We start from the raw sequence: 27,155 nt of genomic DNA, 5'->3' as shown, positions 1-27,155 counted from the left end.
CCGAGTAAGCAAGAGACATTGATTTATTGCTGTCTGTCTGTCACAAAACAGATAGTTGTACTGAAACCTGGAAGAAGTGTTAAATATAAACTGTAGTTGTGCATAGACTAATGTTTTACCAAAATAGGTCCCTTTTAATTCCTTCATAGCCTTGACTCGACATCAGCCATCACCAACTTCAAAATATTTACATGGTAGATCTGTTTGTGGGCCCGTTGTGAAACTTTGTATCACAGTTTTTCTTGTTAGTCTTTAACGTTCACAAAAAAAATCTGTAATATTTATGTTTTAAGTTGATTTACATTGCAAATGCTGGCTATAATTACGTTCGTGAACAGTTCTTCTGGCTTGAATATTCCTGTTACATTGGTTACTGCACATGATATAATTATATGAGCATAATTTTAGCTACTCTCTGCATTAGCATGCACAAAGGTCTGCGGATTTGGTATTTTACTCCGTGACTAAAGCTGTTACACCCCAACCTCCTTGCGTTCCGAATACTCCGTATAATACGTTAAAAGGGAAATAAATCATCAGTAAATGAGTATGGACATTTAGAGAGTTTGCGTACCCGATAATGCCCAGTTATGCTCTTATATTCAGATTTCTGCGTACCGCGCACCACCAGATTAAGTCTGGAATACTCCATAAAAATCCCATTATTATTGCGTTCCAAAAAAGGGGGATTTCAGCAACATTTGATTTTTTAAATGTTAACCCTCACTGGTGTACGTCCACGTACGAAATGTAGGTCTGGGGCCCGCGTGTCATTTTTCAGAAAAGGTGCTATCATGAGCCAGAAAACGCTTCCATAGGCATTAAAATACAAGGAAACCCGTGGTTGTACCCGGACCCTGCTACAGAAACTATTTTGGTAAAGTTTTGCCCCCAGCGTCCTGTTTCCATAAACGGATAAAGACCGATCAATGTATGACACGTAGTAAAATTTTCTTTTACTTTGCTACATGGTTATGTTTAAATTAAAGAACCGAATCATATAAATTGTTGATAGTGGTTTTCGGGGTCAAGGTCTCACCTGAAATGGTTCATCTAGTATATTCTATAAAGAAGAAGGTTTTAACGACATATAACAGGGTATACCACTAAGTACTGTAGAAGGTTTTAACGACATATAACAGGGTATACCACTAAGTACTGTAGAAGGTTTTAACGACATATAACAGGGTATACCACTACTGTTGAAGGTTTTAACGACATATAACAGGGTATACCACTACTGTAGAAGGTTTTAACGACATATAACAGGGTATACCACTACTGTAGAAGGTTTTAACGACATATAACAGGGTAAACCACTACTGTAGAAGGTTTTAACGACATATAACAGGGTATACCACTACTGTAGAAGGTTTTAACGACATATAACAGGGTATACCACTACTGTAGAAGGTTTTAACGACATATAACAGGGTATACCACTACTGTAGAAGGTTTTAACGACATATAACAGGGTATACCGCTACTGTAGAAGGTTTTAACGACATATAACAGGGTATACCGCTACTGTTGAAGGTTTTAACGACATATAACTGGGTGTACCACTACTGTAGAAGGGTTTAACGACATATAACAGGGTATACCACTATTGTAGAAGGTTTTAAATATAAAATAGTCAACTTTTAACATGTAATTGTTCACCCAAATGAATTCGCTTGATTAGAAAATTACTGAAAAAAAAACAAAACATATCGACCAAAACGCAAAAATAAGTGAATTTATTTGAGTGAACATGTTAAAATTGACCACTTTATATTGAAAACTTTCTACAGGAAAAAATAGCGTCGATCGTCTTAGTGGAAACAAAGAATTTTTTTAACGCTTAAGTAAACACTTCGTGTGTGTGTTGCGCATTTAATGCCATTTACTATAGCGCGGGGTATGCTCGTGGGAAGTATGTCAGTGATCAACGAATCGGAACCCTGCTATTGATATACTGCACCTGACAGCAACTGAACCAGCAGTTAAACTGAAAGTAGCATTCTGTCAACAGCAAGATGGTCGAGGGACGTGAAAAGTGGAGCCGAAATGTGGAATATTTGTTGGCCACGGCCGGGTACGCAGTTGGTTTAGGAAACGTATGGAGATTTCCGTACCTGTGTTACAAAAGCGGCGGAGGTATTTACATTTCATTCAGTAATTATGTAACAACGGTGCACGGGAAGCTTAATTTGTACATGGTTTTATCGGCTTATATAACAAAAATATTAAATACAAAATCCGTTGAAAATGCTTTGGTTATATCGTATACATAATTATGTTGACTCAATTGCTCATAACTAACATATATTGTATGCTTGATGCACATGTCTTTGGAAATGACTTGCATAAATAGTAACCATAGCAATCATTACTTTATACTAGTCATATACTTGATACCATTTAGCGACATACATGCCATATTTTCTGGAGACCATTCAGGGGGATTTGTTCAAAAGGCTGAAAATTCAGGGGGATTTTGGTTGTATTCAGGGGGATTTTTTTTAGCAGGTCTAAGTTGGCGAAATTTTAAAGTATTTTTAGACGCAACTTATGAAAAAATGTATTCACATATAGTTTGCTTTGAAAACCTCTTAACTTTTTCATTATACAGAATTATTTTATGTCATGATTTATCATATTTTTATGATACACTGTCATGTCATACTGTAATGCACTTGAAGAACAAAATATGTCATTGGAAAAATATGTTTTCGAGACAATTAAATTATATTATTAATTTCTTCCTTCCAAAATAGTAATATTTCTTTGCCTTTGATAATTACTACAAATTAATTGATCACTTGTTGTAAAAGTTTCCTTTTGGAGAGTTACACTCACATACTGTGGTTTCACTTTGTCATTATTGCCTGATGTAAAATTTAAAAAAAAAAAAAAAAATTTTTTTTTTTTTTTAAATTCCGGGGGATTTTTATCTCCCGCCGGGAGATCGGGGGATGGATCGAAATTCCGGGGAATTTTCCCCCCGCCGGGGGATATGGCATGTATGTAGCGAGTCAGTTTGACATTTTTAGGAAGTTTGTGTGTGGTAGAACACCATGCGAGCAGTTGTTTGACATTTTTGGGAAGTTTGTGTGTGGTAGAACACCATGCGAGCAGTTGTTTGACATTAAGTTTGAACTTTCAAGCATTCAAGTTTACCAAAACAATATCTGATATTTAAAATGTCAAGCCAAATATTAAGATTAAAATATTTTAAGATAAGAAGAAATTTACTTTCAGAAAAGCATATTTTACCCTAAATGTAATTCAGGAGAAGTTTTTGGCTAGACCAAATAAGGGCCATACTGGGTTAATGCCTGTAAACTTTGGAAGAGTTATAGATATGGATTAGGCTAATTGGATGCTTGAAGAAGCCTAATCCAGATGCCTTAAGAAGCATTATCTGCATGCCTGATCAAGAAGCATTATCCGAATGCTTGTAGAACCGTTATCCGTATGCTGTAGAAGCGTTATCCGGATGCTTGTAGAAGCATTATCCAGATGCCTGTAGAAGCATTATCTGGATGGCTGTAGAAGCGTTATCCGGATGCTTGTAGAAACGTTATCCGTGTGCCTGTAGAAGCATTATCTGGATGCCTGTAGAAGTGTTATCCGGATGCTTGTAGAAGCATTATCCAGATGCCTGTAGAAGCTTTATCCTTGTGCCTGTAGAAGCATTATCCTTATGCCTGTAGAAGCATTATCCTTATGCCTGTATAAGACATTATACTTATGCCTGTAGAAGAATTATTCGGTTGCCTGTAGAAGCCTAATACAGATGCCTGGAGAAGGCCTAGTGACCCCACCCCTCCAATCTCTGTGTATTGATCGTTTTCTAATTGCCCTGTGCCCTCTTATTAGGTCTCCGATCTGAGTATCCTGCTGTGCAGTTTTGGAGGTTTTATTCTAGAAATGGACCCTAAATGGCCCTGAGAAAATAAACAAATACACTGGACATTGGCCTTTAAGAAGCACTATCCAGATGCCTATAGAAGCATTATCCGGGAAGCTTTACCTAGATCTATAGAATTGTTATAAATCTGTATGCCTGTAAAAGCATTATCCGGATGCCTGTAGAAGAGTTATCTGAATGCCTGTAGAAGTGTTATCTGGATGCCTGTAGAATCGTTATCTGGATGCCTGCTTAAGCATCATCCAGATGCCTGTAGAAGCGTTATCTGGATGCATGTAGACATGTTATCTGGATGCACATAGAAGCATAATAAGGCATATATATAGCACATTTGTCTGTAAATGATATGCAGACCCGTTACCTTGATGCCTGTAGAAGCGTTAACTGGATGCCTGTAGAAGTGTTATCCGGATGCCTGTAGAAGCGTTATCTGGATGCCTGCTTAAGCATCATCCAGATGCCTGTAGAAGCGTTATCTGGATGCATGTAGACATGTTATCTGGATGCACATAGAAGCATAATAAGGCATATATATAGCACATTTGTCTGTAAATGATATGCAGACATAGATCTAGATATGCTAGTGTAATTATCCTATAATATAAGACTTTAATTTACTTGTTTATTTGTGAAGGTTAGAGATAGTATTGCAAGATTTTGCAAATATCAAGGATAGAAGATTATTTGAACAGGCTGAAAAAATATGGCCTAATTTTATTGGCAAATATTTACTCTCTCTTTTTTCAAGTATTGACTGGTTTCAGTCAAATATTGAAAGCAATTTAAGAGGTCATTCACCCCAAATCTTACTAAGGTACGCGACCTTCCTATCTTTCTTGAATAATTGCACCAAATTGAGGATTTTAATCAGATAGATTTTCTTTAAGGCTTCATTATGATGGGTGATGGTTTGAAATGTGATTAAATTTGGTAAATATATCATGAAATACTACATGAATTTTGGTTATTTGTGTCTTGGTTAATAAGAAGCTATTATGGCCCTCACAAAGAAACATGTAGCCTGGGTGAGATTCTAATGGCCGGGGCGCATGTGAGTTTTGTTGGTGCTTTCCAAGCTAGAAATGTGGGGGTTGTGGTGGGGGTAGTATCTCCAAGAACATGTATAATGATTATCATATTAATGAAAAAGTTGTCATATTCCAAATCATGTAAAGGGACCTATTCATAGATTTAATGGCTGCATTTTTTTTAATGTTGTTGAAATCTAGTTATCTTATTTACAATTATGAACAAACATCAAACAGCAACCTGCAGATACTTATTTTAAAACAGCATTTTTGTAAACCAAAGCATTGAATGATATAATTTAAAAAGCGTTATGAACGCTTTTCAGTGAAATAAAGCATATTTGTCACATTTCAATAATTATTAACAATAGAACTCTAATTTTAAACTTAAACTTGATGATGTTTCATTAATTGTTAGAACAAGAATTTATGTTCACATTTTACATGCAAGTAATATTTTCGATGTCTGACCCCATAAAATTTAAACAAGTCCCTTTAAATTCTGTGAGAGTTTTTTATTCTTAAAGTGTTGTTTTTTTCACAAATCTAAAACCTACAAAATTTTAATTTACAGAATATTTAAAAAAATATAATCTACAGATATTTGCCAATTGATAAATAATAATATCAGAAAATGTGAAATTGGCAAAAAGCAAAACAAACTGAAAAAATGAGCCTAGCAAAATAAAATGAACTACACAACCTGTTTCTTCTTTTCACAATAATAATAAAATAAACATGTTTAAATAAACATATTTTGTGTTCCTAGGGGCGTTCCTACTCCCGTTTCTCATTATGCTGGTCCTGTGTGGGATCCCTCTGCTCTACATGGAGATGGCGGTGGGCCAGTTGACACAGCAGGGGCCAATAGGGGCTATCAACAGGCTCTGCCCTTTTTTCAAAGGTAATTTGTGCCAGAGAAGTTACTTTCAAATAGAACGGCTTATTATTAAAATTAAATAAATTCTAGAAGCAACTCAACCAATTATACCTAATGTCACTTAGTACTGAAGTATTATTTACCCTAAAAAATGGTAAATGCACTGGAACATTATAATCATATTCTATCCTTCATATATCCTGTTATTGTTTATTTGCAAGTCATGCACTAGGCTTAAACGATTAGCTTCCATGAAGCCCTCGAATAAAAGAAAAACTATTTAATGGTTAAAATTATTTTTGCTATTGACAAAGCCCCACCTAATTGACTTCTTGTCATGTTTACCTTTTGCGTCTACCTATGGACATGCTTATGCAATGTATCAATATGAAAGTAGGAATGGTTTTGTCAGTTACACATAAATGGCCTTTTTCATTACCATGATTATCCTCTTGTCCGCTTACAAAAATTCCACCTGTATTTTTTTCAGTGCAAAATTAAGTTAAAGCATCCGGTTATATGATATTCACTGAAAGTATAAAGGAACAGTATAATATAAGAACTTTGATATGAATACCCAATATTTTGTAATTCAACCAATAAGTACCTATTATAAAAGACCTTCAATTTCAGTTTAAAACTGTTTCTTTAAAGCTGCACTCTCACAGATATACCCTTTTTACAACCTTTTTATTTTTTGTCTTGGAAAGAGCAAATTTTTGCGTAAATATCTGCAAAACTATGATATAAGATCGCTGACAAAAAATTAGATTGTAGATTTCCATATTTCCGTTCGAAAACTAATGTTTTATGGCTTAAACCGTTACTAACGGTTTAAGAAAAATGTATAAAACATCAATTTTTGAACTTAAACATATAAGTCTGTTCTAATTTTTTTTGTCAGCAGTCATATATAACTGGTTTACATGGATTTTCACAAAAATTGTCTCGTTCCAAGACAAAAAATAAAAAAGTTGTCAAAACGTTTAATCTGTGAGAGTGCAGCTTTAAATAGTTCTAAGGAGAATTCAGCATTAATATCTGGTTATTCAGGTTAATATCTCAGCAACTACTTGATGTATTGCATTGAGATTTTATACAATGGTACTTAACCATCCAACTTACTTAATCAACCAAGTTAGATAACTCTAGTTTGCATATAATGCAAAATAAATGCCCTTTATTATTCGACTTAAAAATTCTGGTAAAGGTTTTGCATGTAACCACATTTTAGTCAATTACTCAGCAACTACTTCATGTATTGCATTGAGACTTATACAATGGTACTCAACCAAGTAAGATAACTCTAGTTTGCATTAAATTTAAATTTAGGCCCTTTTTTATTTGACATAGAAATTCGAATACATCATGTATTGCATTGAAACTATATACACAGGCTCCTAACCATTCAACCTTCTTAATAAATCAGGAAAGATAACTATGTCTTGCATATTATATCATTTTTGCCCCTTTATTATGCGACTTAGAAATTCTGGTTAAGGTTTTACATGTATGCACACATAGGTTAATATATCAGCAACTACTTCATGTAATGCATTGAGACTTTAAACAATGGTACTCAACCACTCAACCTACTTGAATAACCAAGTTAATTTAACTGTTTAACGGCCCTTTATTATTGAAATTCTGGTTAAAATTTTGCATGTAACAACATTTATGTTAATATCTCGTCAAATACATCATGTATTGCATTGAAGTCTAATCTAATTTTACAGTGATCCATGTTTCGCCAAAACTTTTCAATCCTTACACTGAAAAGCGGCGGAATAGTCAAGCGCGCTGTGATCTGTGACAGCTCTTGTTATTAAACTGTTAGTAAAGGTTTAAGCCATAAAACATTAATTTTCGAACGGAAATATGAAAATCTACGATCTGATTTTTTGTCAGCAATCATATATCATTGGTTTGCAGATATTACGCAAAAAATTGCCCTTTCCAAGACAAAAAGTAAAAAAGTTGTAAAAATGGTATACCTGTGAGAGTGCAGCTTTAAAAATTGATTTGACCATTAACCAAATCTGAAACACTACGCGCATATCCATGACAACCACAAATTATCAAATATCCTAACGCATTTATTTTAACTGCGCACAAAATAGTTCAAGCAAAAAATACATTTATTTTGACTTTATTTTGTTAAAACGAAGTGGAAGAAAAATCATCTACCATAGCTGCTCGTGTAAGATAGGTTCATCTTAACCCTCGTGCAGTGTTTTGCGGAAACTCTGTAAACCTCGTTTAAAATTATTCAGAAAGAAACATTATAAGCTCTGCTTTTGTTTTAATCTGTTTCAATATATCATGTATATGATAGAATGACATACATTATGCTGCAATGTTTGAAATATTTGTTTAATAAAATAGGTTTTCACTAATAAGTACAGCAGAAAAAGTGCTTAACAATATAAAAAGTGGAATATCTTGAAACATTCTGCCATTCTATTTGTCCATACATGATTTCAACTAATATGTATAATTGGAAGTAGCAATAATGATCAAGGCTTTGGGTCCTGAATGTCATGTGTTAATGAGTAGGGGCATAGTTTGACTTAAAATGATGTGGGTTAGGGGTATGGCCCCTGGAATTTTTAATTTTAGCATGATTGATGGAGGTACAAGAATGCATATAGTTACAGAAACAGAATGGAACAGAACATATAATTGATGTTACTATAACATAAACTCGTGGCATGGCTATAACAGTTACATGCGAGAGTGTAATTGACATATCAAAAATCAAAAAGTTAAACATGTGTTCAAAATAAATAAAGTTAAGCATTTTGTCATTATTTAAAGGCATGATTGCAAAATAGTTTTTTTTAGACGTGCAGTATTATTTATAAATTTAACTTAATTGTTCGTGCATGGTACATTTGATTAATGTATGTTTTTCTTGTATCATTATATTGTGGGCAAATTATGCATAAAAAATGTATTTGTTCATTCATTATATGGTAAACCTATTGTAATAATGAAGTTTGTAGGCTTTGATAGAGAAATTTGCAGTACATGGCATTGAGAAGAAATGAGCATAGAAAGACCATATTTAAATTGAATACCACAGAATTTCACTGACAATGGTCCTAATTTTGGTTTGCTCTGGGGAAGCAGAACATGATGCAACTACAAAGCTTATTTCATTTAATTAAGCAGTTTACACAATATCGATACATGTACACAATAAAATAAGTCAACAATGACCCTTGATCATTGATCAATTGTATCTTAAACATGAAGCATCAAGATGGAACTGTTCAGTTAAACCAGAATAGGTTTAATATGATTGTTATTTTATATACACAGTATCAATTAAGTCAAAGTTTTATTATTGGAACAAAAAAAAAATGTTGTCACCATAGTGCAGTAACTCAATATCTGCTTCTAGTTCCATATGCAGTTATTGAGTTATTGCACTAAGGTGAGTCATGTATTAAAGATTAACACAGAACATACTAGATGGCATTTATCAATGATATTTGTAATTAAGTAAAATATAGGTTTTAAATATTGACATTATAACATAAGTGAAATATAAGTATTCAATAAATATTACAATATAATGACAAGATTATTGGAACAAAGAAGAGTATTAACCAGAACTGCCTGGGCATATATTCATATTTATCATGTTGACTAAGTGTCAAAGGTATGTTCAAGCCAGCTACAGAACAATAAATATGTGAATGTAAACACTCATGCTTGGTTGATTGTTTACAAAGTCATTGCTTGCATTAATGTGTTTTAATTAAACCTTAAACAACAATCATCTGCAACCGGATCCAAAGTCGGTTGTTAGGCCTTAAAAAAAATATGTCTGTTTCGGGTAACCCGACCCTACCAATCTTTTTCCGTTTCTGAGCAAAAAAAAATTTGTTAGCGAATAGAGAGTTACGAAGGGCGGATAAATGCGAATTGGACGATCAGAATTATTGTTTATATGATAAAACAAAGTCAGGCAATGACAGTAATGTAGGAAAGACTGCCATGCGCAAGGAAACACTCTGAACTTATGACAGATTTTGAAAAAAAGAAAATAAAAATAAAAAAAAATCCCTACCTACCCTACCTTAAAAATTTGGGAAAGTTACCTTAAACAAACATTTTTTCCCTAGGAGCTGGGCTTGCCACAGTTGTGATCTCCTTCTTATTTACGACATACTACAACGTGATCATATCGTGGGCGTTCTACTACATGTTCAGCTCGTTCACCTCAACTCTGCCTTGGGCCGACTGCAATCATGACTGGAACTCCGAACATTGCTTTGACGGGGCCAATAAAACAATATTGGACCCAATTACCAACGCAACAATAATCGTCTCTCGTTCAAATGATAGCCTCTCCCCATCAGAAGACTTCTTTGAGTAAGTCATAGAGACATATTCTTGCATTGTTTGGCATTTGTCACAAATAATGTGGTGATTTTGTGGTATAGATGTTTCTTTTTTAGTCAAATGGTCTTGTGTTTAAGCCCGACCCTGGGCTCTTTACTTGTGCAGGCGCCTGAAACTTCGCATGATTTTGATTAAATTTGACAGAATAGCTTGTAAGAGGCAGTTTTCAGAGTTAAAACATAACTGGTGTGTTCAAGTATTTTATTTACTCACACAATTTTTAGTATTATTTTATTTTCTTGACAATGTTACGAAATTTTATTGCATGGATTTCGGTGGTTTATAGATTATGCTAATTAGTGAAATAGAAATGATATTACACAGTTTCAAAGAGTGAAATAATATTTTTATATTTTTCACTTTTTGTAATTTTAGCTTGCTGTAAATTCCAAATCAAATGTCAGTGTGCACTGGGCTGGGACACAAATTCAATACAATTTGGCATGCATTTCTGAAAAACAAAAATTAACTGTCATTCTATATCCCTTTGAGGAAGATAATAAAAATGAAAAATTGTTCGTTTCGTTCTTAGATCGCAATATATTTCATTTAAAGTAAATATTTCATAATTCTTTTGGTGCCTACTCAATGAAATATATTACGATCTTACACTTAAATGAACAATTGTCAATACAATTTTGTATTATGTTTTTGGTCATATTTACAAGTACGTTTTAAATCACCAGCCTATTACAATTCAAATAATTGTTTATACAGGTAGATTCACAGTAACTAGAATTATACTTGAGATCCACTTATTATAAAGGAATAATGCAAAATTTATATTAACAAACATTAAGCCTCTTAGTGTTACAAATGATATTTTTCTTCTGACCCTGCCTTTGTTTATGATTTAAATAAACCGTGTTTACCTTCAAATCAATAACAGCAGACTAACTGCTGAATGACCAAACTGAGTTAATTGTCATTCCATAAATGAAATGTACAAAATATAATTTTCATTACTCCCAACTGCTTATACATGACCTTTTAGATATTCATTTTGTTGAAGGATTTATGGATGACAAACCTAGAACATGACATAGGTTAAGTCACAAATACTTAACAAGAATGTTATTATGATATTGTGTTTCAGTTTTATTACTTTCCTTGTATATTGTGTATAAATGGCTCACTACCAGGTAGTTTCATTTAAACTTATAAGCATCTTACTTGACTTGTGTTTTATTGACTCGCAATATGCGTATCGAGAAATAATCCTGTCCCATGGAAGTATGGTATAACTTAATCTCAATCATTTAGCATATATGTATATTAGTGAAAGATCTTTTAATAAAAAGTAACTTCTGAATGAAATTATTTGTAAGCATTAAGAAAGGATAAAGTGCTTAATATACTTATGAATAAATAAGACAAAGCTGTAAGATTATCCCTTTATTATGGCTTGAGGTATTTTCTGCACTTTATATAGTCTATCAGTGGACCAATCTTTGTCTGATTGATAATGCTTGGGCCTAGGGTTGGGAGAGATTGGTCATGACCAGCAGATTACTTCTATTTTTTATGTCAGTGGGTCAAATGTCATGGTCACATTGACCTTGAACATTAAAAAACACACTACCAGTACACTAAAAACTACTTTATGCCTGGACCTTTTGTCTCTAAACTTTGTAGAAAGTTTGGTCATGTCTGGTAGATGACCTCTATTGATTTTGAGGTCAGCAGGTCACATTGACCTTTAACACTTAAACCTTGTAAGATCAATATATAAAGATTGTTTGGACTTAAGGTCCTCAACCTTGATAACATTAAACTGTCACGAGAGTGACCACAGTCATGGTCATCTTTCAAAACAGGTATTCTTTTTTATGATTAATAACTTAAAAGGTTTAGTTTGAAAGTTGAAAGTTGTAGGAAATTGACCATTGTTGTGCTATTATAAACATACTGGATACCACTTCAATTGACCATTGTTGTGCTATTATAAACATACTGGATACCACTTCAATTGACCATTGTTGTGCTATTATAAACATACTGGATACCACTTCAATTGACCATTGTTGTGCTATTATAAACATACTGGATACCACTTCAATTGACCATTGTTGTGCTATTATAAACATACTGGATACCACTTCAATTGACCATTGTTGTGCTATTATAAACATACTGGATACCACTTCAATTGACCATTGTTGTGCTATTATAAACATACTGGATACCACTTCAATTGACCATTGGTGTGCTATTATAAACATACTGGATACCACTTTAATTGACCATTGTTGTGCTATTATAAACATACTGGATACTACGTCAATTGACCATTTTAATTACTATACTGCTGTCAGGTGGAGCTGCCATGTTTTACTAGAAACTAAAACACATCTCCTAAAGCAACATTTAGAACTGGTAAATAGATATACCTACTAACCTCAAACTTGGAAGGAATGTTGGTCGTTGCCTTACATTTAATGCAAAATGACTTACTGGCTACCTTTAGGGGCGTATACATGTTTTACAAACACCATCTGTTACAATAATTAAAACTTCAGGCATAGTAAACTTCTTGTTTTTATCCAATTATGTGCCTGATTTTTTTTTCTGTACAGTGTACTACAAAAGTATTGACTGCAATGATCAATATTACTATTGTTTTACTTGTCATTCAGTCTCACAGAAAATGTTCTAAATGTTCTAAAAGATAACCCTGCAGATATTAGCTAATAATAAGCCTCATTGATTGTTTTCTCAATGTTCCAAGTGGTGTTATTTATTTGATTAATTGGCTCAGGTTAATGTTATGTATGTTAATAGAACAACATTCAGTACAGTACCATTAGTTACATGTACATTATTACAAATGAGAAACCTCAAATAGTTTAACCCATTTAGATGACTTTTTAAAGGTAATAGTTGTAGTTGATCAACACTTTTTTTTATAACCAGCTAAAAGTGGTGGTTTTTGAGATAAAATGGTCTTATTTTTTGCTCACTGAACTCTCAATGACTTCTCAGTCTATTGAACTTTGAAAACCTAAACATTCAGTTATTGAAAAATTCATTCATTGATAAAATTGTAGCTCAAGAGTTAAGGATTAATGCTAAGGCTAGAGTTGGCTTGAGTCTGTCCATAAAATGATTCCCCTTTTCAACCAGTAGTCAGTCACATAGTATTTAACTATTAACATAACCAAGTCCCTCAAGTTACTGTAATATGCCACTCTATGATTTTCAGACAGCGTGTTCTTGAAAAGACTTCCGGCATCGATGAGCCGGGCGCCCTACGTTGGGACCTCTCTCTCATTCTGCTCATGTGCTGGATACTCGTCTACTTCTGTATATGGAAAGGACCACGATTCACAGGAAAGGTAACTCCCTTGAACATGCTGGCACAAATATGCATGCTTGGAAGAGTTGTTTACCCTCAGTTGTCAGTAAAGAGGGTTTGAACAAAGTGGTATTCCATCTAAGATAATGAAACACAAGGCCGATTTATTCGAACTTTGTAAATTGGTTATCTATAACATAGATTTAAAGTGTTTTTTTCGAGTATTTCACAGATTTTTTTGCCTGCGTATATACACTAGCATCTTATATTAAATCAGTCATTAATGGTATTTTAAACATGATTTTTTCAACATGCATAAAGCTGCAAACATGTTACTACCAGGCGCGTAGCTGCCTATACGCGAGTATGAGGATGAAAAAAAAGACAAAAATCAGCCAAAGTTGCAGTATACATTCTTGACTACATGATCCTAACACTGTCCAGTTACCAGTATTAAATAAAGCACCAGATTGCACCATTGTTTTCAAAATTTTCCAAGGGGGCATGCCCCCGGACCCACTTAGCACAATTATGAATCCACATGAATAGAGGGCAAGCTACGCCTCTGACTACATGAATGAAATAAACTTCTAACTACAACCTGCTGTCATTTTTCAGGTGGTGTATTTCACTGTGACATTCCCGTACCTCGTCCTTGTCATACTGCTGGTGCGAGGCCTCACACTGCCAGGGGCCATAAATGGGGTCCTCTACTTTGTTGTTCCACGATGGGAACTCCTCAAAGATGCAAATGTAAGTTGTTTGACTCATATCAGAAATAAAGTGTTTAAGGATAACTGTTGCTCATCATTGCTTTATTGTTGCTTTTATAAGGAGACCGCAGAGGAATCACCACTACATTTTGAGAATCAACATAGCAGACGCAATGCATCAAATGTCACTATGCATACAATGACTTCATAACATATGATAAAAATAAATAAATGATCAACAGCTCATGTAATGTATTTGTTCGTGTGGTTAAAGGCAGTTTTTGTAGGTGTGGGTAGCTGCTGCGGCTCAGACCTTCAACTCCCTGGGAATTGCCTTCGGTGGCATCATCACCATGTCCAGCTATAACAGCAAAAGCCATAGAATCCTCAAGTAAGCTCTTAGTTCTGTGTTTCCCCATCTAGCAACTCTCGCTCCATATTTCATTTAGTTAAGCTCATGGACAATTGTGACAAGCGTATTCAGTATTTTAGTTATATGACTCTATTCATGGCTGATTATCAACAGATTTTAAGAAGTTTGCTGAATGGAAAATTATTTTATATATTTAGGGCACAGGGCTCTTAAAATGAAATATATCCTGTCAACCTAATAGTATCATTACGGTAATCCATTTTAAGATATCAGAACAAAACTTTATATAAAAGTTGACAATGTCTATGAATTTTACACAAAATCATATATAAACACTCTGTTTAAAAAATTTGTTCAGTTTTGCGCCTGTATAATCTAAGGAAAAACAATACTATAACACTGTTTCTTAGTAAAGAACAAATAATTTTAGCTTGCCCTCCTTGCTGTGGAGATATTTGAATGAAGCTTGCTGTACACATTTGTAATTACAAGGCTTGAATAATTGCCAAGTTATTCCTATTTTTCAGCTTTAAAAAACAGATAAGAATTGAGGTTAAGGTTCCTGAAATTGAGTGAATTTAACAATGATTGTTTAAAATAACTAATTCATCTTCCTTTATAAACTTCAGAGATGTGCTGGTCATAGGCATAGTGGATGCGTTAACATGTATCCTTGCGGGCCTGGCTATATTCTCCATACTGGGATATCTGGCTTATAACCAGGGCATGGATGTGGAAGATGTTATCAAGGAAGGTATACACACCAGATTTTAAACAAGATGTGGAATTTTTATCTTTAATGTCCATCAGTTCAAGTTCATTTTATCTGGCGTAGAACATACATTGGACTGTTGAATAATTTGTAACCTTGAAAGAAATACAGAATATTACTGTGCATAACTTAAAAATTTAAAAAAACAAAATTTACATTGACCCGTGACTAATGTTCTTCAGTTCCAGTTCATTTTATCCAGGAGAGAGAATTAATTGGACTGTTGAATAATAGTAACCTTGAAAGAAATACAGAATATTACTGTGCATAACTTAAAAATTTAAAAAACAAAATTTACATTGACCCGTGACTAATGTTCTTCAGTTCCAGTTCATTTTATCCAGGAGAGAGAATTAATTGGACTGTTGAATAATAGTAACCTTGAAAGAAATACAGAATAGTACTGGGCATAACTTAAAGAACCAAATTTAAATTGAAACATGACTAAACTTGATTTTTATATGCTTCATTTTTGTTGTTTGTAAAACAATCTTTTGACTCACTATAAAAGATAGAACAAGAACAAAATGATATAATTTGTAACAAAGATATGATAAACAGTGTTTGCAAATGTAGGACAAACAGTCCAAGTTTCAAAATGGCCGAATTTCATTGCAATTGTAATTCAAAAATTGTTACATGGTCTCAACATGAAATGAAATGAAAAAGGTTTACAAATAATTATGAAGCATGGCATATAATTAAACATGCACAGACTGAACATGATGGTATTCATCCATCTTTATGTACCAGAATAAATGGATATACATCTCATCGTCGGATTCTGTCATAAACTGAATTGTAACTAAATATTTGGCAGATTATTCAGAACTTAATTGAAATCAACAACGTGATTAATGATATCATTGTTAACTTTTAAACATAAAATATTTAATTATATGCTCACATGTATAATCTAAACAAGTATAGCTTAAACAGTTGTCTCAAATCTTGTTAGAAATACAGCAGATCACAGTTGTATCCACTAAACTTCCAGAGCAGTAATTATTTGAAAGTTAACAATGACAAAGTTAACAACTTTTTTAACTTAAACAAAGTTCTGAACAAAAATAATTATTGGCCCTATTTTACATTATAATGAAAGCATTACTGTAGACGAGTCTATAACACCAGAACTCACCAATTAAATTCTGGTTGTGATACTGTCAACTCATTTTTCTGTTGTAGGTCCCGGCCTTGTGTTTGTGATCTACCCTGCGGCGTTTACCAGTATGCCCGTGTCCCAGCTCATCTCTGTTTTGTTCTTTCTCATGCTTGTTACTCTGGGAATTGACAGTCAGGTATAGATATCAAAGAGTTTTTTTCAAAACGAAAAATTCTTATATTTATCATTCTTGACCTATTTTACACTTAAAGAACAAAATTAATGCTGACCATGACTTGGGAGGTGACTGTACAGCAATGTGAATTTTCAATTGACTTGGCATTGTTAGTTCGTTTTGGAAAAAAAGTTGAGGTCTTGTGAAGAATTCATCAATAATGTGACAACTTTAGTTTAATCATGTATTTAAGGACTTTTTCTGTCAATAAATTAAAATCACTATTTGTTTGCCTGCAAACTTGGTAAATTCTTAACTGGTTCCAACAATTCTAACTACTCTTCAGTTTGCATCTGTGGAGGTAATAGTGACCACCATACAGGACCATTTTGGTCTCCAAGTGAAGAAGTACCTAAGGAGGAAGGAGATACTGGTCCTGGTTGTCTGCATTGTATCCTACCTATGTGGCCTTCCTAATGTTACTCAGGTAGGCTATTCTTATTTTATATATATCAGGGTTATGATCTTAAGACAAAACTTCATCCCTAACACATTGTGCTGATGTATGTCTGTACCGGGTAATAGTGCAAATTTTTGCTTAAAAATGACTACCAGTATATACCCAGCCTCAAAAGAAGCTTGATTATGACCTTTACAGATTTTAGGGTCAAATATTACGGGCATTGTTACTTCTTTGTATTTACTTTTGCATTGAAAGGACATCTAAACTAGTGCATGGGAAAAATATTCAATCAGCTAGTTTATAATGCTAAATACAGGCTGGCCTTTGTACACTCTAGTCTGTTCATTTGCAATGTTTTTAAAACTATTATCGGCCATTACTGAGTTTTAGGTATGATGAAGAAACTTTACAATATTTTGCACCAATGACTAAGCAATATGACTGAGTGTTTTGGTTATACCCTTACATTTTAGGGTGGTATCTATTTCTTCCAACTGATCGACTACTATGCAGCTGCCATGTCCCTTATGTACCTGGCATTCTTCGAAGTCATTGCCATCACATGGTTTTATGGTGAGCCTTTCTAGTAATGAAATAAAAATGTTTAATACTCTCTAATCCTTGAATAAGAAGCAACTGACAGCACAGGATTGCATACTATAATGGATTAAGTTGAAAACCTCCGTTAAACAAGAGCATAAAAAATATAATAATGAAATAAGAAATTGTCTTAGTGCAAGATTGCAATAGATTTCACCTCATGAATACCAAAAGTAAATACGCCTCAAGTGAAATATTTGCTTTTGGTGTTCATAGGATGAAATATGTTGCAATTTACAGTGAACAAACACTTATTCTCCATGTACTAAAAACCTTTAATCATACTTTGGTGATATTCATCCTCACAGGTGCTAGGCGTCTTGCAAAAGACATTGAGAAGTCAAGCGGGGCTGCGCCACCCATTTTCTTCATTATTTGTTGGTACTTCATTTCACCGCTCCTCATTCTAGTAAGTTAGTTTTGATGGAAGATTTGTATTTCAGCAGTTTATTGTATAAACAAGTATCCACAGGTTATTTTTGGCCTTATTTTTAGCTAGTAGACTCATTAAAACGATTTGATTGGTTAGTAAGGGATAAATATTGACCAATCAATAAACATTATGGAAAGCTTTGACCAAACCAAGAACTTAACTGATTTACTATAATACAAATTTCTACTGGAATGTAACTACCGGTAATTTGGTGTAATTAGATGGTACAAAACTAAATAATCATGATAAATATCTACTGCTTAAGAGAGAATAATCTTTGAACGAGTCATGACAGAAATAGAGTTGTAGATGTCTGTTTTTATCTTTCATAAAATTTAAAGTATGAACACTCACCTTTACAGGGCATCTGGATATTCAGCCTGGTTCAGTACAAGCCGTTCTCCATGGCCGGGTATGAGTATCCTACCTGGGCCACAGTGCTGGGCTGGCTGCTAGCCGCCATGTCCATTGTGTGTATTCCAGCTGGAATGGTGCACACTGTGATCTCAACTAAAGGAAATTCCTTGTGGGAGGTAAAATATATTATATATTAGAATATATTTTGTTCATGATGTTTATTTTTTGTACAATTGCTAAAGCCATATCTTTTGTTAAACTATCATACTTATTATACTAAATATTATTATTATACTATTCTGTTTTTGGAAAATAATGTCATACCATTGTTGTCAGCGGCGACAGCCCTGTCCTCATAGGCATTGTACATTTTATTGCCTTGTCCATACCTCCAAAATTGTTTAAAGTGACACTCTTATTCAAAATCAATTCAAACACATGTATAACAAACATTGATTTTAAGTGATAAACCTTAAACTTCTTACTAAATAATGCATTTATGGAAAAAATAAATTACTGATAACAAAATTGTAACCGTGTATTTAATAGTTGAAAATGCAGAAATATTAATGATTGGTGAGTGTTAAAAGATTTACTGAGATCTACTATCATTTCATAAGGTAGAAATACCGTATTTTCTGCACTGTTCTTTCAAATTAAACTGGGTATCCTTCTTAAGAACCATTGTTTTCGACATTTATTCATCATTTTTTGGTTAATCAAAACAATTGTATTAATAGTGAAAATGGAGTAAGATACCGGTAAGCCCATGACACTTTGTATAAAACTTTAATACCAATCAAAATATGCATATGTGGCTTTAACTTAAGTCAAATTATTCCCTTTGATCGAACTTTTTATGCTTTTAAGAATTTATTGAAAATAAATTGATGTTTCAGAAGTTCCGTAATTCACTGAAACCTCTTGACGAACCCGAGGAAGAATCTCTCCACATGAATTCGGTACAGAATGTGAAATTCCTCTCTGAGAATGATCATTTGACCAATGGGACGGCGTTGTTTAACCATACAGGAGACAACGTCTACCCCCAACTAGACAGTGGGGTGGAGCCCCTGAATTATCGTAAAGTGTAAAAATTGATGATTTGTATAAGACAATTCTTAATAGTGCCTGAAGCTATTAAGCTATTTGTTTAAAACTTGAATGAAAAAACCGATGTATTTATCTTTAGCGTTTGTTTTAATGCAAAGCCAGCGAAAAATACTCTTGGATTCTCATTCATATTCTAAGAGGCTGGTCGACACTTATGTTAACATTTTTTATCAAAAATAACTTGTAAATGTTAATTGGTATGTTAATTTATTGTGTTTTCTCCCATTTTCAACCACTTTTTTGTAAAATAAAGAAGTATGGTCGAGTTATTTCAGATAAGGGCAAATTTGGATGAGAATAAAAAAAAATTGTGCTAAGTTGAAAAACAAGTACCTTAATCATTGTTTTCACTTGTTCAACCTATTAACTTTTGGACTGTCATTACTGATTGCTGTGGATGTTTTGACTTTGACACAATTATGTCAAGACCACTGATGCCCTTAAATGTTGCCATTTATGAAATATAAAAGAACACTTTTTGTTTCAATATAGGAGAAATAGAAAGATAATTGTTAAAAGATTTAGTTAATCCTTTCCATATTATATGGTTGAATTATTTTAAGATATTTGATAACTTTCTCTTGTATGACCAGCTTTTAAAATAACTTGCTACAAGTTTTCAATAGTTATAAACTGTATACCAGTGTTATTAATATGTTCTGTATTGCTCTTCTCATGTATGTTTATTTTTACAGAGTCATGAATTACCACCAATTTTAAGAAATTTTAAGAAGTGCATAACTTTACAGATGTCAAAATACATGTTGTTCTCCATTGTTTAACTATATGCACTATTTTTGTCTTGGGAATATTGTTTAAATATTGTTAGCTATTTTGTTCTGGATGATAGTACTAACTACATGTATCTTCATAAATACTTAATATATTTACGCAGAGAATAAGAGACGAGTATATACAAATATGGCATGACGCTTTTTCTGATATAACAAAATTGATTAATTTTTGTATGGTTAAACTGACTTTGGAGTTGAAAATTACATCAACAATGCTAAACAAGATATATTATCCAAATTCAGTCTCTATTCACACTGTTTAGAGTAAGAAATGGGAAGATAAAGCAACAACATTAGGGAAAACAGAGAAACGGGTAGATAAAGCAACAACATTAGGGAAAACAGAGAAATGGGAAGATAAAGCAACAACATTAGGGAAAACAGAGAAATGGGTAGATAAAGCAACAACATTAGGGAAAACAGAGAAATGGGTAGATAAAGCAACAACATTAGGGAAAACAGAGAAATGGGTAGATAAAGCAACAACATTAGGGAAAACAGAGAAATGGGAAGATAAAGCAACAACATTAGGGAAAACAGAGAAATGGGTAGATAAAGCAACAACATTAGGGAAAACAGAGAAATGGGTAGATAAAGCAACAACATTAGGGAAAACAGAGAAATGGGTAGATAAAGCAACAACATTAGGGAAAACAGAGAAATGGGAAGATAAAGCACCAACATTAGGGAAAACAGAGAAATGGGAAGATAAAGCACCAACATTAGGGAAAACAGAGAAATGGGAAGATAAAGCAACAACATTAGGGAAAACAGAGAAATGGGAAGATAAAGCAACAACATTAGGGAAAACAGAATTTGTTATGTTCACAGAATACTGTTGAACCTGAAAACCATTTTATGCTATGCTGTAAGTCTTATGAAGATATGTCTGTATATATTCAATACAGTTGTTGTACAATTTAATTAAATTGTTTCCAATATATTTCAGGATTAATTATATTGCTCACTTAGTATGTGTGTATTTTTTAACTAAGTATCCACCTAGTACATGCAATAATCATGTATCATCATTATACCTGTAACAGATTTGTTTGTATTTATAATTGATGTATGTCTTGGCAGTAACATAGTAATGTTTGTTAATGGATGAAGACAATGTATGTTGATTGTAATTAAACTCTGAAACAGTTGTCTATTTATCAGATGTATAGATTACAGCATTTACAACAAAAGCTGGGTGAATATATCAAATTGTTTCTTCAAGATTTACATAAAAATGTTTATACAGATACATGGTAACTCAAAATGATATGTTATGGTTTACAGTGTAATGTTTTATTATATAGAAATAGCTTGTGATCATAGTGTAGTCTTGTAGTTTTTCTAGGTAACTTTGATCTCTAAAATTTATGATCATGAAAATACTCAATTATGGCAGGATCTCTAGCTGCAGTTTTTATCTGTGACTGTGATTATGCTTCTGAATCATATGTATATTACATTGTGTTTCATCTTTGCCTTTTGAAATGATAAAGAAGAAGTTTAATACAGAAACGATATCATACACAATGGGCGGATGGTTCAGAACGTCGCTAAAGTTAACAACCTAGTAAACGTCATAATTGTTAACTTTAAAAGTTGAAATATTCTATGATGTGCTTATGTATTTGCATTAAATATGAAACTAAAACTGTTTGCTCATTTTGTTGGAAATAACTGCAGATCACAAGTGTATCGATTTAACTTCCAGCGCCATGAAGATTTTAAAGTTAACACCATTGATGTTAACAATGATGTTAACAATGATTTTTAAGTGACACTCTTGTTCAAAATCATTACGTACACATGTATAACAAACATAAATTTTGACAGATAAACCTTTAACTACTAACTAAATAATGCATTTATGGAAACTATCAATTACTGATAACAAGATCGTAACCTTGTATTTAATAGAGAAAGTGCAAAAATATTAAATGATTGGTGAATGCTAAAAGATTTACTGTGATTTACTATAGTCTATAGTATAAATACCGTGTTTTATTCACATTTCTTTCAAATTAAACTTGGTATCCTTAATAAGAACCATTGTTTTCGACGTGTATTCATCCTTTTTGGTATATTAAAACATTATTATTAAATGTGGTAAATCTTATTTGGGAGTAAGAGTGCATCTTTAAAAACGATGTTAACTTTAACAATGTTATGAAGAATTAGTCAATTATTTGTTAAAATATAGGTCAAAATGACCCATGATATGATTGTCATTGTAACTGTAGTCAAAAATAGTGTTCAGTGAAACAGGTTTATTTTTTAATCAATAGGTCAGAGTTTCAGTTCAAACTTGTATTAAAAAAACATAAATTGTTCATAGACATTGTATATTCAAAGAATTGTTTTCATATTTTACGGCAGCTCAATTTCATGTTTTAAGATATTTTTTTGCTAGGATATTTTATTGTATTTTAATCAAATCAAAATTGTCTTGGATTGTATAAGATATTTTAAAAGGATAGCTGTTTGCATCATACTTTATAGGTTTTTAATGTATTTAATAGGACGTTTTATTGTATTTATATGTTATTTTATTGTATTTTATTGGCTATTTTATTGTATTTTATAGGTTATTTAACTGTTTTATATAGAATATTTCATTGTATTTTATAGGATATAGGATATTTTATTGTATTTTAAAGGCTATTTTATTGTATTTTATAGAATAGTCTATTCAATTTGTATTTTATATAATATTTTACTATATTTTAAAGACTATTTTGTTGTATTTTATAGGATAGAATATTATATTTTATAGGTTATTTTATTGTACTTTATAAGATTTGTATACCATTTGTTTAATTGAATGTAATTTAAATCTTTTTAGATGAAAATAGCCATAGTTTTATGATATTTATAATAGATCACAGATTTTGGAACTATAGTTGTCTGTTTCTTCATTGCATTGAGACAAAAAGTGTTCTTCTTGCAAAAAAGACAGCAAGTTAATGATTGTTAAAAAAATAAAGAATTGAAGCTTTTGTTGTTGTCATTGTTATTGTTTTTGTATGTTTCCTTTTCAAAAAATTCAGATTCGTAAAAAACCTTTGCTGATATGACTGACAGTTTCTTTCCGACTTGTATAATGTACATTGCCAACACACATAATAAATAAACAACGAAATCCATTGTTGATAATAAAGTAAAACAGTTGAAGATAAAGTTGTTACACAATATTATATCAACAAATTTAAACCCGTTCATGTGGAAGTTGAACGTTCATGTGGAAGTTGAACGATTGTCTGTTATGTCTACACTGCAATGAAGTAAAAGACTATGAACACTTTTTAGTTAAATGCCACCTTTTGCTGACGTTCTGGTGTGATATACAGGCAGTTTTTAAAAGATGTGGAATACAATTGTTTTTTTTTTAAACTTAAAAGTATTGTCATAGGCTATAAAATTTATCAAAAAGAATATAATATTATAAATATTATTTTTAAGTCAGATTTCAGTATTTACAAGACCTACTTCATTTGTGAAAGAAGATCGAAACAGATAAACATTATGTGCTATTTATATAATGATCTAAAAGTTATTCAAACACATTTAAAAAATAAGAATATTTCTCGACTTTTTCTGAGGGATTTTGTTAAACATATCGAATTATAAGTTAAAAGTTCACCTTGCACAAGTATATATACTTATCATTAAGCGCACTGTTTGACTGTTTTTGTTGCAGCTATTTGTATTTGTTGATGGTTTATGACAAAATAAACGGATTGTCGTAGAAGGGCAATTCCAAAAAGAAACAATGAAAAATGTCATCGTGGAAGCTCATAAAAAATAATGAACAAATATTAATACAAAAAATACAAAAAAACTTTACAGTTGCATGAAGATAATCAGAATTTACATTATCTATATCAATCAGTTGTTAAACAAATTGTATTAAATTGTAATCCAATATATTAAATTAAGAATTTATGTTTTGTTTTGAAGAGAAAAAAAAATTCTAGTTTTTTACTGTATCACTTTTCAAACCTCAAATAAAGATGGTCTTACTTTATATAGTTTCTTTTTGTTATATCTCTTCCAGTTGTTTTAAAAATGCTGATTTTTAAGTATTGTAACACTTGATATGTCACTGTTTCAAACAATGAATATATCAATTTGATATTTTTCACTGTTTTAAAAATTCTGCCCGTTCTCACATCTAATTCAAACGTCGAGGCACACAAGGCTTGAGCACAATTTCATGGACATTTGACATTTTGGCGCGCTTTTTTAATAAACTTCTATTTAATGTTATTCTATATCCTGTTTCCACATATAAAATGAAAAACGGAACAGTATGTCAAAGATCACAGTCGCGGTGATCTTGAACACGAAACCTTGTCGGATTGCTAACTTGAGTATGCTTAGGCGTTCTGCCTTCAAACGTGGTAAGGAGGTTGGTCATAACCAGCAGATGACCCTTATTGATTCTGAGTCAAAGGGTGATATTTAGCACAAAAAATGTCCGATTTATAACTAGGTATGGAGGTTGGTCATGACCTGTATATAACTCTGAGGCTAGTAGGTCAACGGTCATAGTCAAGGTTATCTTGGATACAAAAACTTTGTTCAATTGAAAACTAAAGTATGCTTTGGCCTAAGATCCTCCAACTTGGTAGGGAGGTTGGTCATGACTTACATATAGCCCCTATTGCTCGTTATGTCCTTCCTGTTCTAGAATGGATGAATGAGGCTTTATCGTCTGTGCTGCGTAGTCATCGTTGTCATTCGTGCTCTAGAAAGGACGAATGAGACTTTATCGTCGGCGCTGTGTAGTCATCGTTTTCATTCCTACTATAGAAAGGACGAATGAGACTTTATCGTCGGCGCTGTGTAGTCATCCATGTCATTCCTGCTCTAGAAAGGATGAATGGGGCTTTCTCGTCTGTGCTGTGTAGTCATCGATGTCGTTCGTGCTCTAGAAAGGACGAATGAGGCTTTATCGTCTGTGCTGTGTAGTCATCGATGTCATTCGTGCTCTAGAAAGGACGAATGAGGCTTTATCGTCTGTGCTGTGTAGTCATCGATGTCATTCGTGCTCTAGAAAGGATGAATGAGGCTTTATCGTCTGTGCTGTGTAGTCATTGATGTCATTCCTGCTCTAGAAAGGACGAATGAGGCTTTATCGTCTGTGCTGTGTAGTCATCGTTGTCATTCCTGCTCTTGAAAGGACGAATGAGGCTTTATCGTCTGTGCTGTGTAGTCATCGATGTCATCGAGTGATCTTTATAAAAGACAATTAATATAGCCCAAGACTATTGAAAATAAGTTAAAAAATGGAACAGTTACTTCCCCTGGCAAGATATTGTTCGAGCAAAAGTCGAGCTAGAGCAGTTTATTTGCTCGTCGGAAAATATTTGTTGTAATCTGCCCGGTCACAACTAACGCGTAACGACGTAAACATTTTCCGAGTATTCCAGACTCTAAAAACACGGTGGATAACTCACGTGACTTATTTGGTAAAGTGCACGGCAACAAATGTCAACAAGTCGATTCAGGTAAGGTTTTTAAAGATAACTTTCTTAATATTTGGAGAATTTTTGTGAAATAAAGTCCATAAACCCCGCATTTAAGAGCTCTATCGACGATAATAAAGAACTTTCTCTAATATCCTAAAGTTTTTCTGAAAATCTTGACCAACTGATTTCTCAGAGTTGAAATCTAAGGCAAAGTACACGGCTTTTGACAAATCAATCGGTTTACCTCATGTAAGCCGTAAATAATTCATACAAAAATCTTATTTTAAGCAATTTTTATGTATTTTAAAGTTTTCAGCGTGTATTGTTTAACTTCTAGTTATTTCAAAGGTAAAAATGAACTAAAACCAAATTGATAAAGTACACGGACATTTTAGGATGATAAAGTACACGGTCATTTTAGTTTATGTTTGAAAGTAGAGTGCGGTTTACAAACTAATCGTTATATAAGCATTTTCTATTCGTGAAGTCAGAATGTATAGTGTTTAGTTTTTATCTAAGTTGTAACAATAAATTTTGCATTATAACGCACACCTAAATAACTAAATATTTAGCAATCATATTTAATGAGGAGTTGAAAGATAGTCTATGGAATAATTTAAGAGAAAGTCTGCCATTATAAGTTCGATTACTTTTAAATATGCAGATCAATACAGAATCATACATACATTTCTTCAAAAATCAGATAGTTTTACTTATAAATTACAATCTGGACTGACGGCGAATAAAACATCTCTGTAATTAGCGGCCCGTTTGTGGTGATTATAAATTTCATGAATGTTCCTATTTTGATGTGTTTTGCACATCACATTTAGTTTATATATATTTCCACATTTAAAGCAAATATTATCTGATCTACATCAGTAAAACTGCGGTCTTTCGAACAATACAGACAGGAACTCGTTGTAAAGATGGAGGCTCAGAGTTAGATGGGAAACAGCAAGGAGGAATGAGAGCACACTATATTACCAACTTACAGGCTAGGACTAAGACTTGAACATCTAGATAAGAGCTGAGCATGGAACATTAGAATGTTCTAGACTAAAGGCTGAAATGTGATTACAAAATAATTGTGTTTCAAAGCTTGCTGAATTATATAAGATACACGCAGTTAAGAGTTTATAGGAAATAAATGGGAAAATGACAACAATGCATCTCTAAACCTTGTGAAAATGTTTTATGCTCAATCCGTTTTCATACTATTTTTACACTGCATTTTTTCAGTACTGTAAGACA

At 32.8% G+C, this 27,155-nt stretch overlaps 1 protein-coding gene across 1 annotated transcript; it reads left to right on the top strand.

The window, feature by feature from the left end:
* Window positions 1–1,971: 1,971 nt before the first annotated feature.
* LOC128232753 (sodium- and chloride-dependent GABA transporter ine-like) lies at window positions 1,972–23,426 on the top strand. Its single transcript, XM_052946473.1, has 13 exons — window positions 1,972–2,139; window positions 5,714–5,848; window positions 9,958–10,207; window positions 13,440–13,572; window positions 14,151–14,285; window positions 14,533–14,636; window positions 15,248–15,372; window positions 16,579–16,691; window positions 17,017–17,157; window positions 17,607–17,706; window positions 18,042–18,142; window positions 18,529–18,699; window positions 19,423–23,426. Exons 1-13 carry the CDS (start codon window positions 2,019–2,021, stop codon window positions 19,615–19,617), a joined length of 1,824 nt encoding a protein of 607 aa, XP_052802433.1. The 5' UTR covers window positions 1,972–2,018; the 3' UTR covers window positions 19,618–23,426.
* The last annotated feature ends 3,729 nt before the right edge of the window (window positions 23,427–27,155 follow it).

Source organism: Mya arenaria, chromosome 4, assembly GCF_026914265.1.
Source record: "Mya arenaria isolate MELC-2E11 chromosome 4, ASM2691426v1".
In the NCBI taxonomy this organism is placed as follows: Eukaryota; Metazoa; Mollusca; class Bivalvia; order Myida; family Myidae; genus Mya; species Mya arenaria.
This window is presented reverse-complemented; position numbering and strand designations above follow the sequence as displayed.

Excerpts from the sequence above, each read along its gene's own strand:
- LOC128232753 (XM_052946473.1), top strand. The coding sequence starts at position 2,019 with ATGGTCGAGGGACGTGAAAAGTGGAGCCGAAATGTGGAATATTTGTTG. Across the intron at positions 5,849-9,957 it reads GCTCTGCCCTTTTTTCAAAG|GAGCTGGGCTTGCCACAGTT; the intron begins GTAATTTGTGCC and ends TTTTTTCCCTAG. Across the intron at positions 17,707-18,041 it reads TGCCATCACATGGTTTTATG|GTGCTAGGCGTCTTGCAAAA; the intron begins GTGAGCCTTTCT and ends TCATCCTCACAG.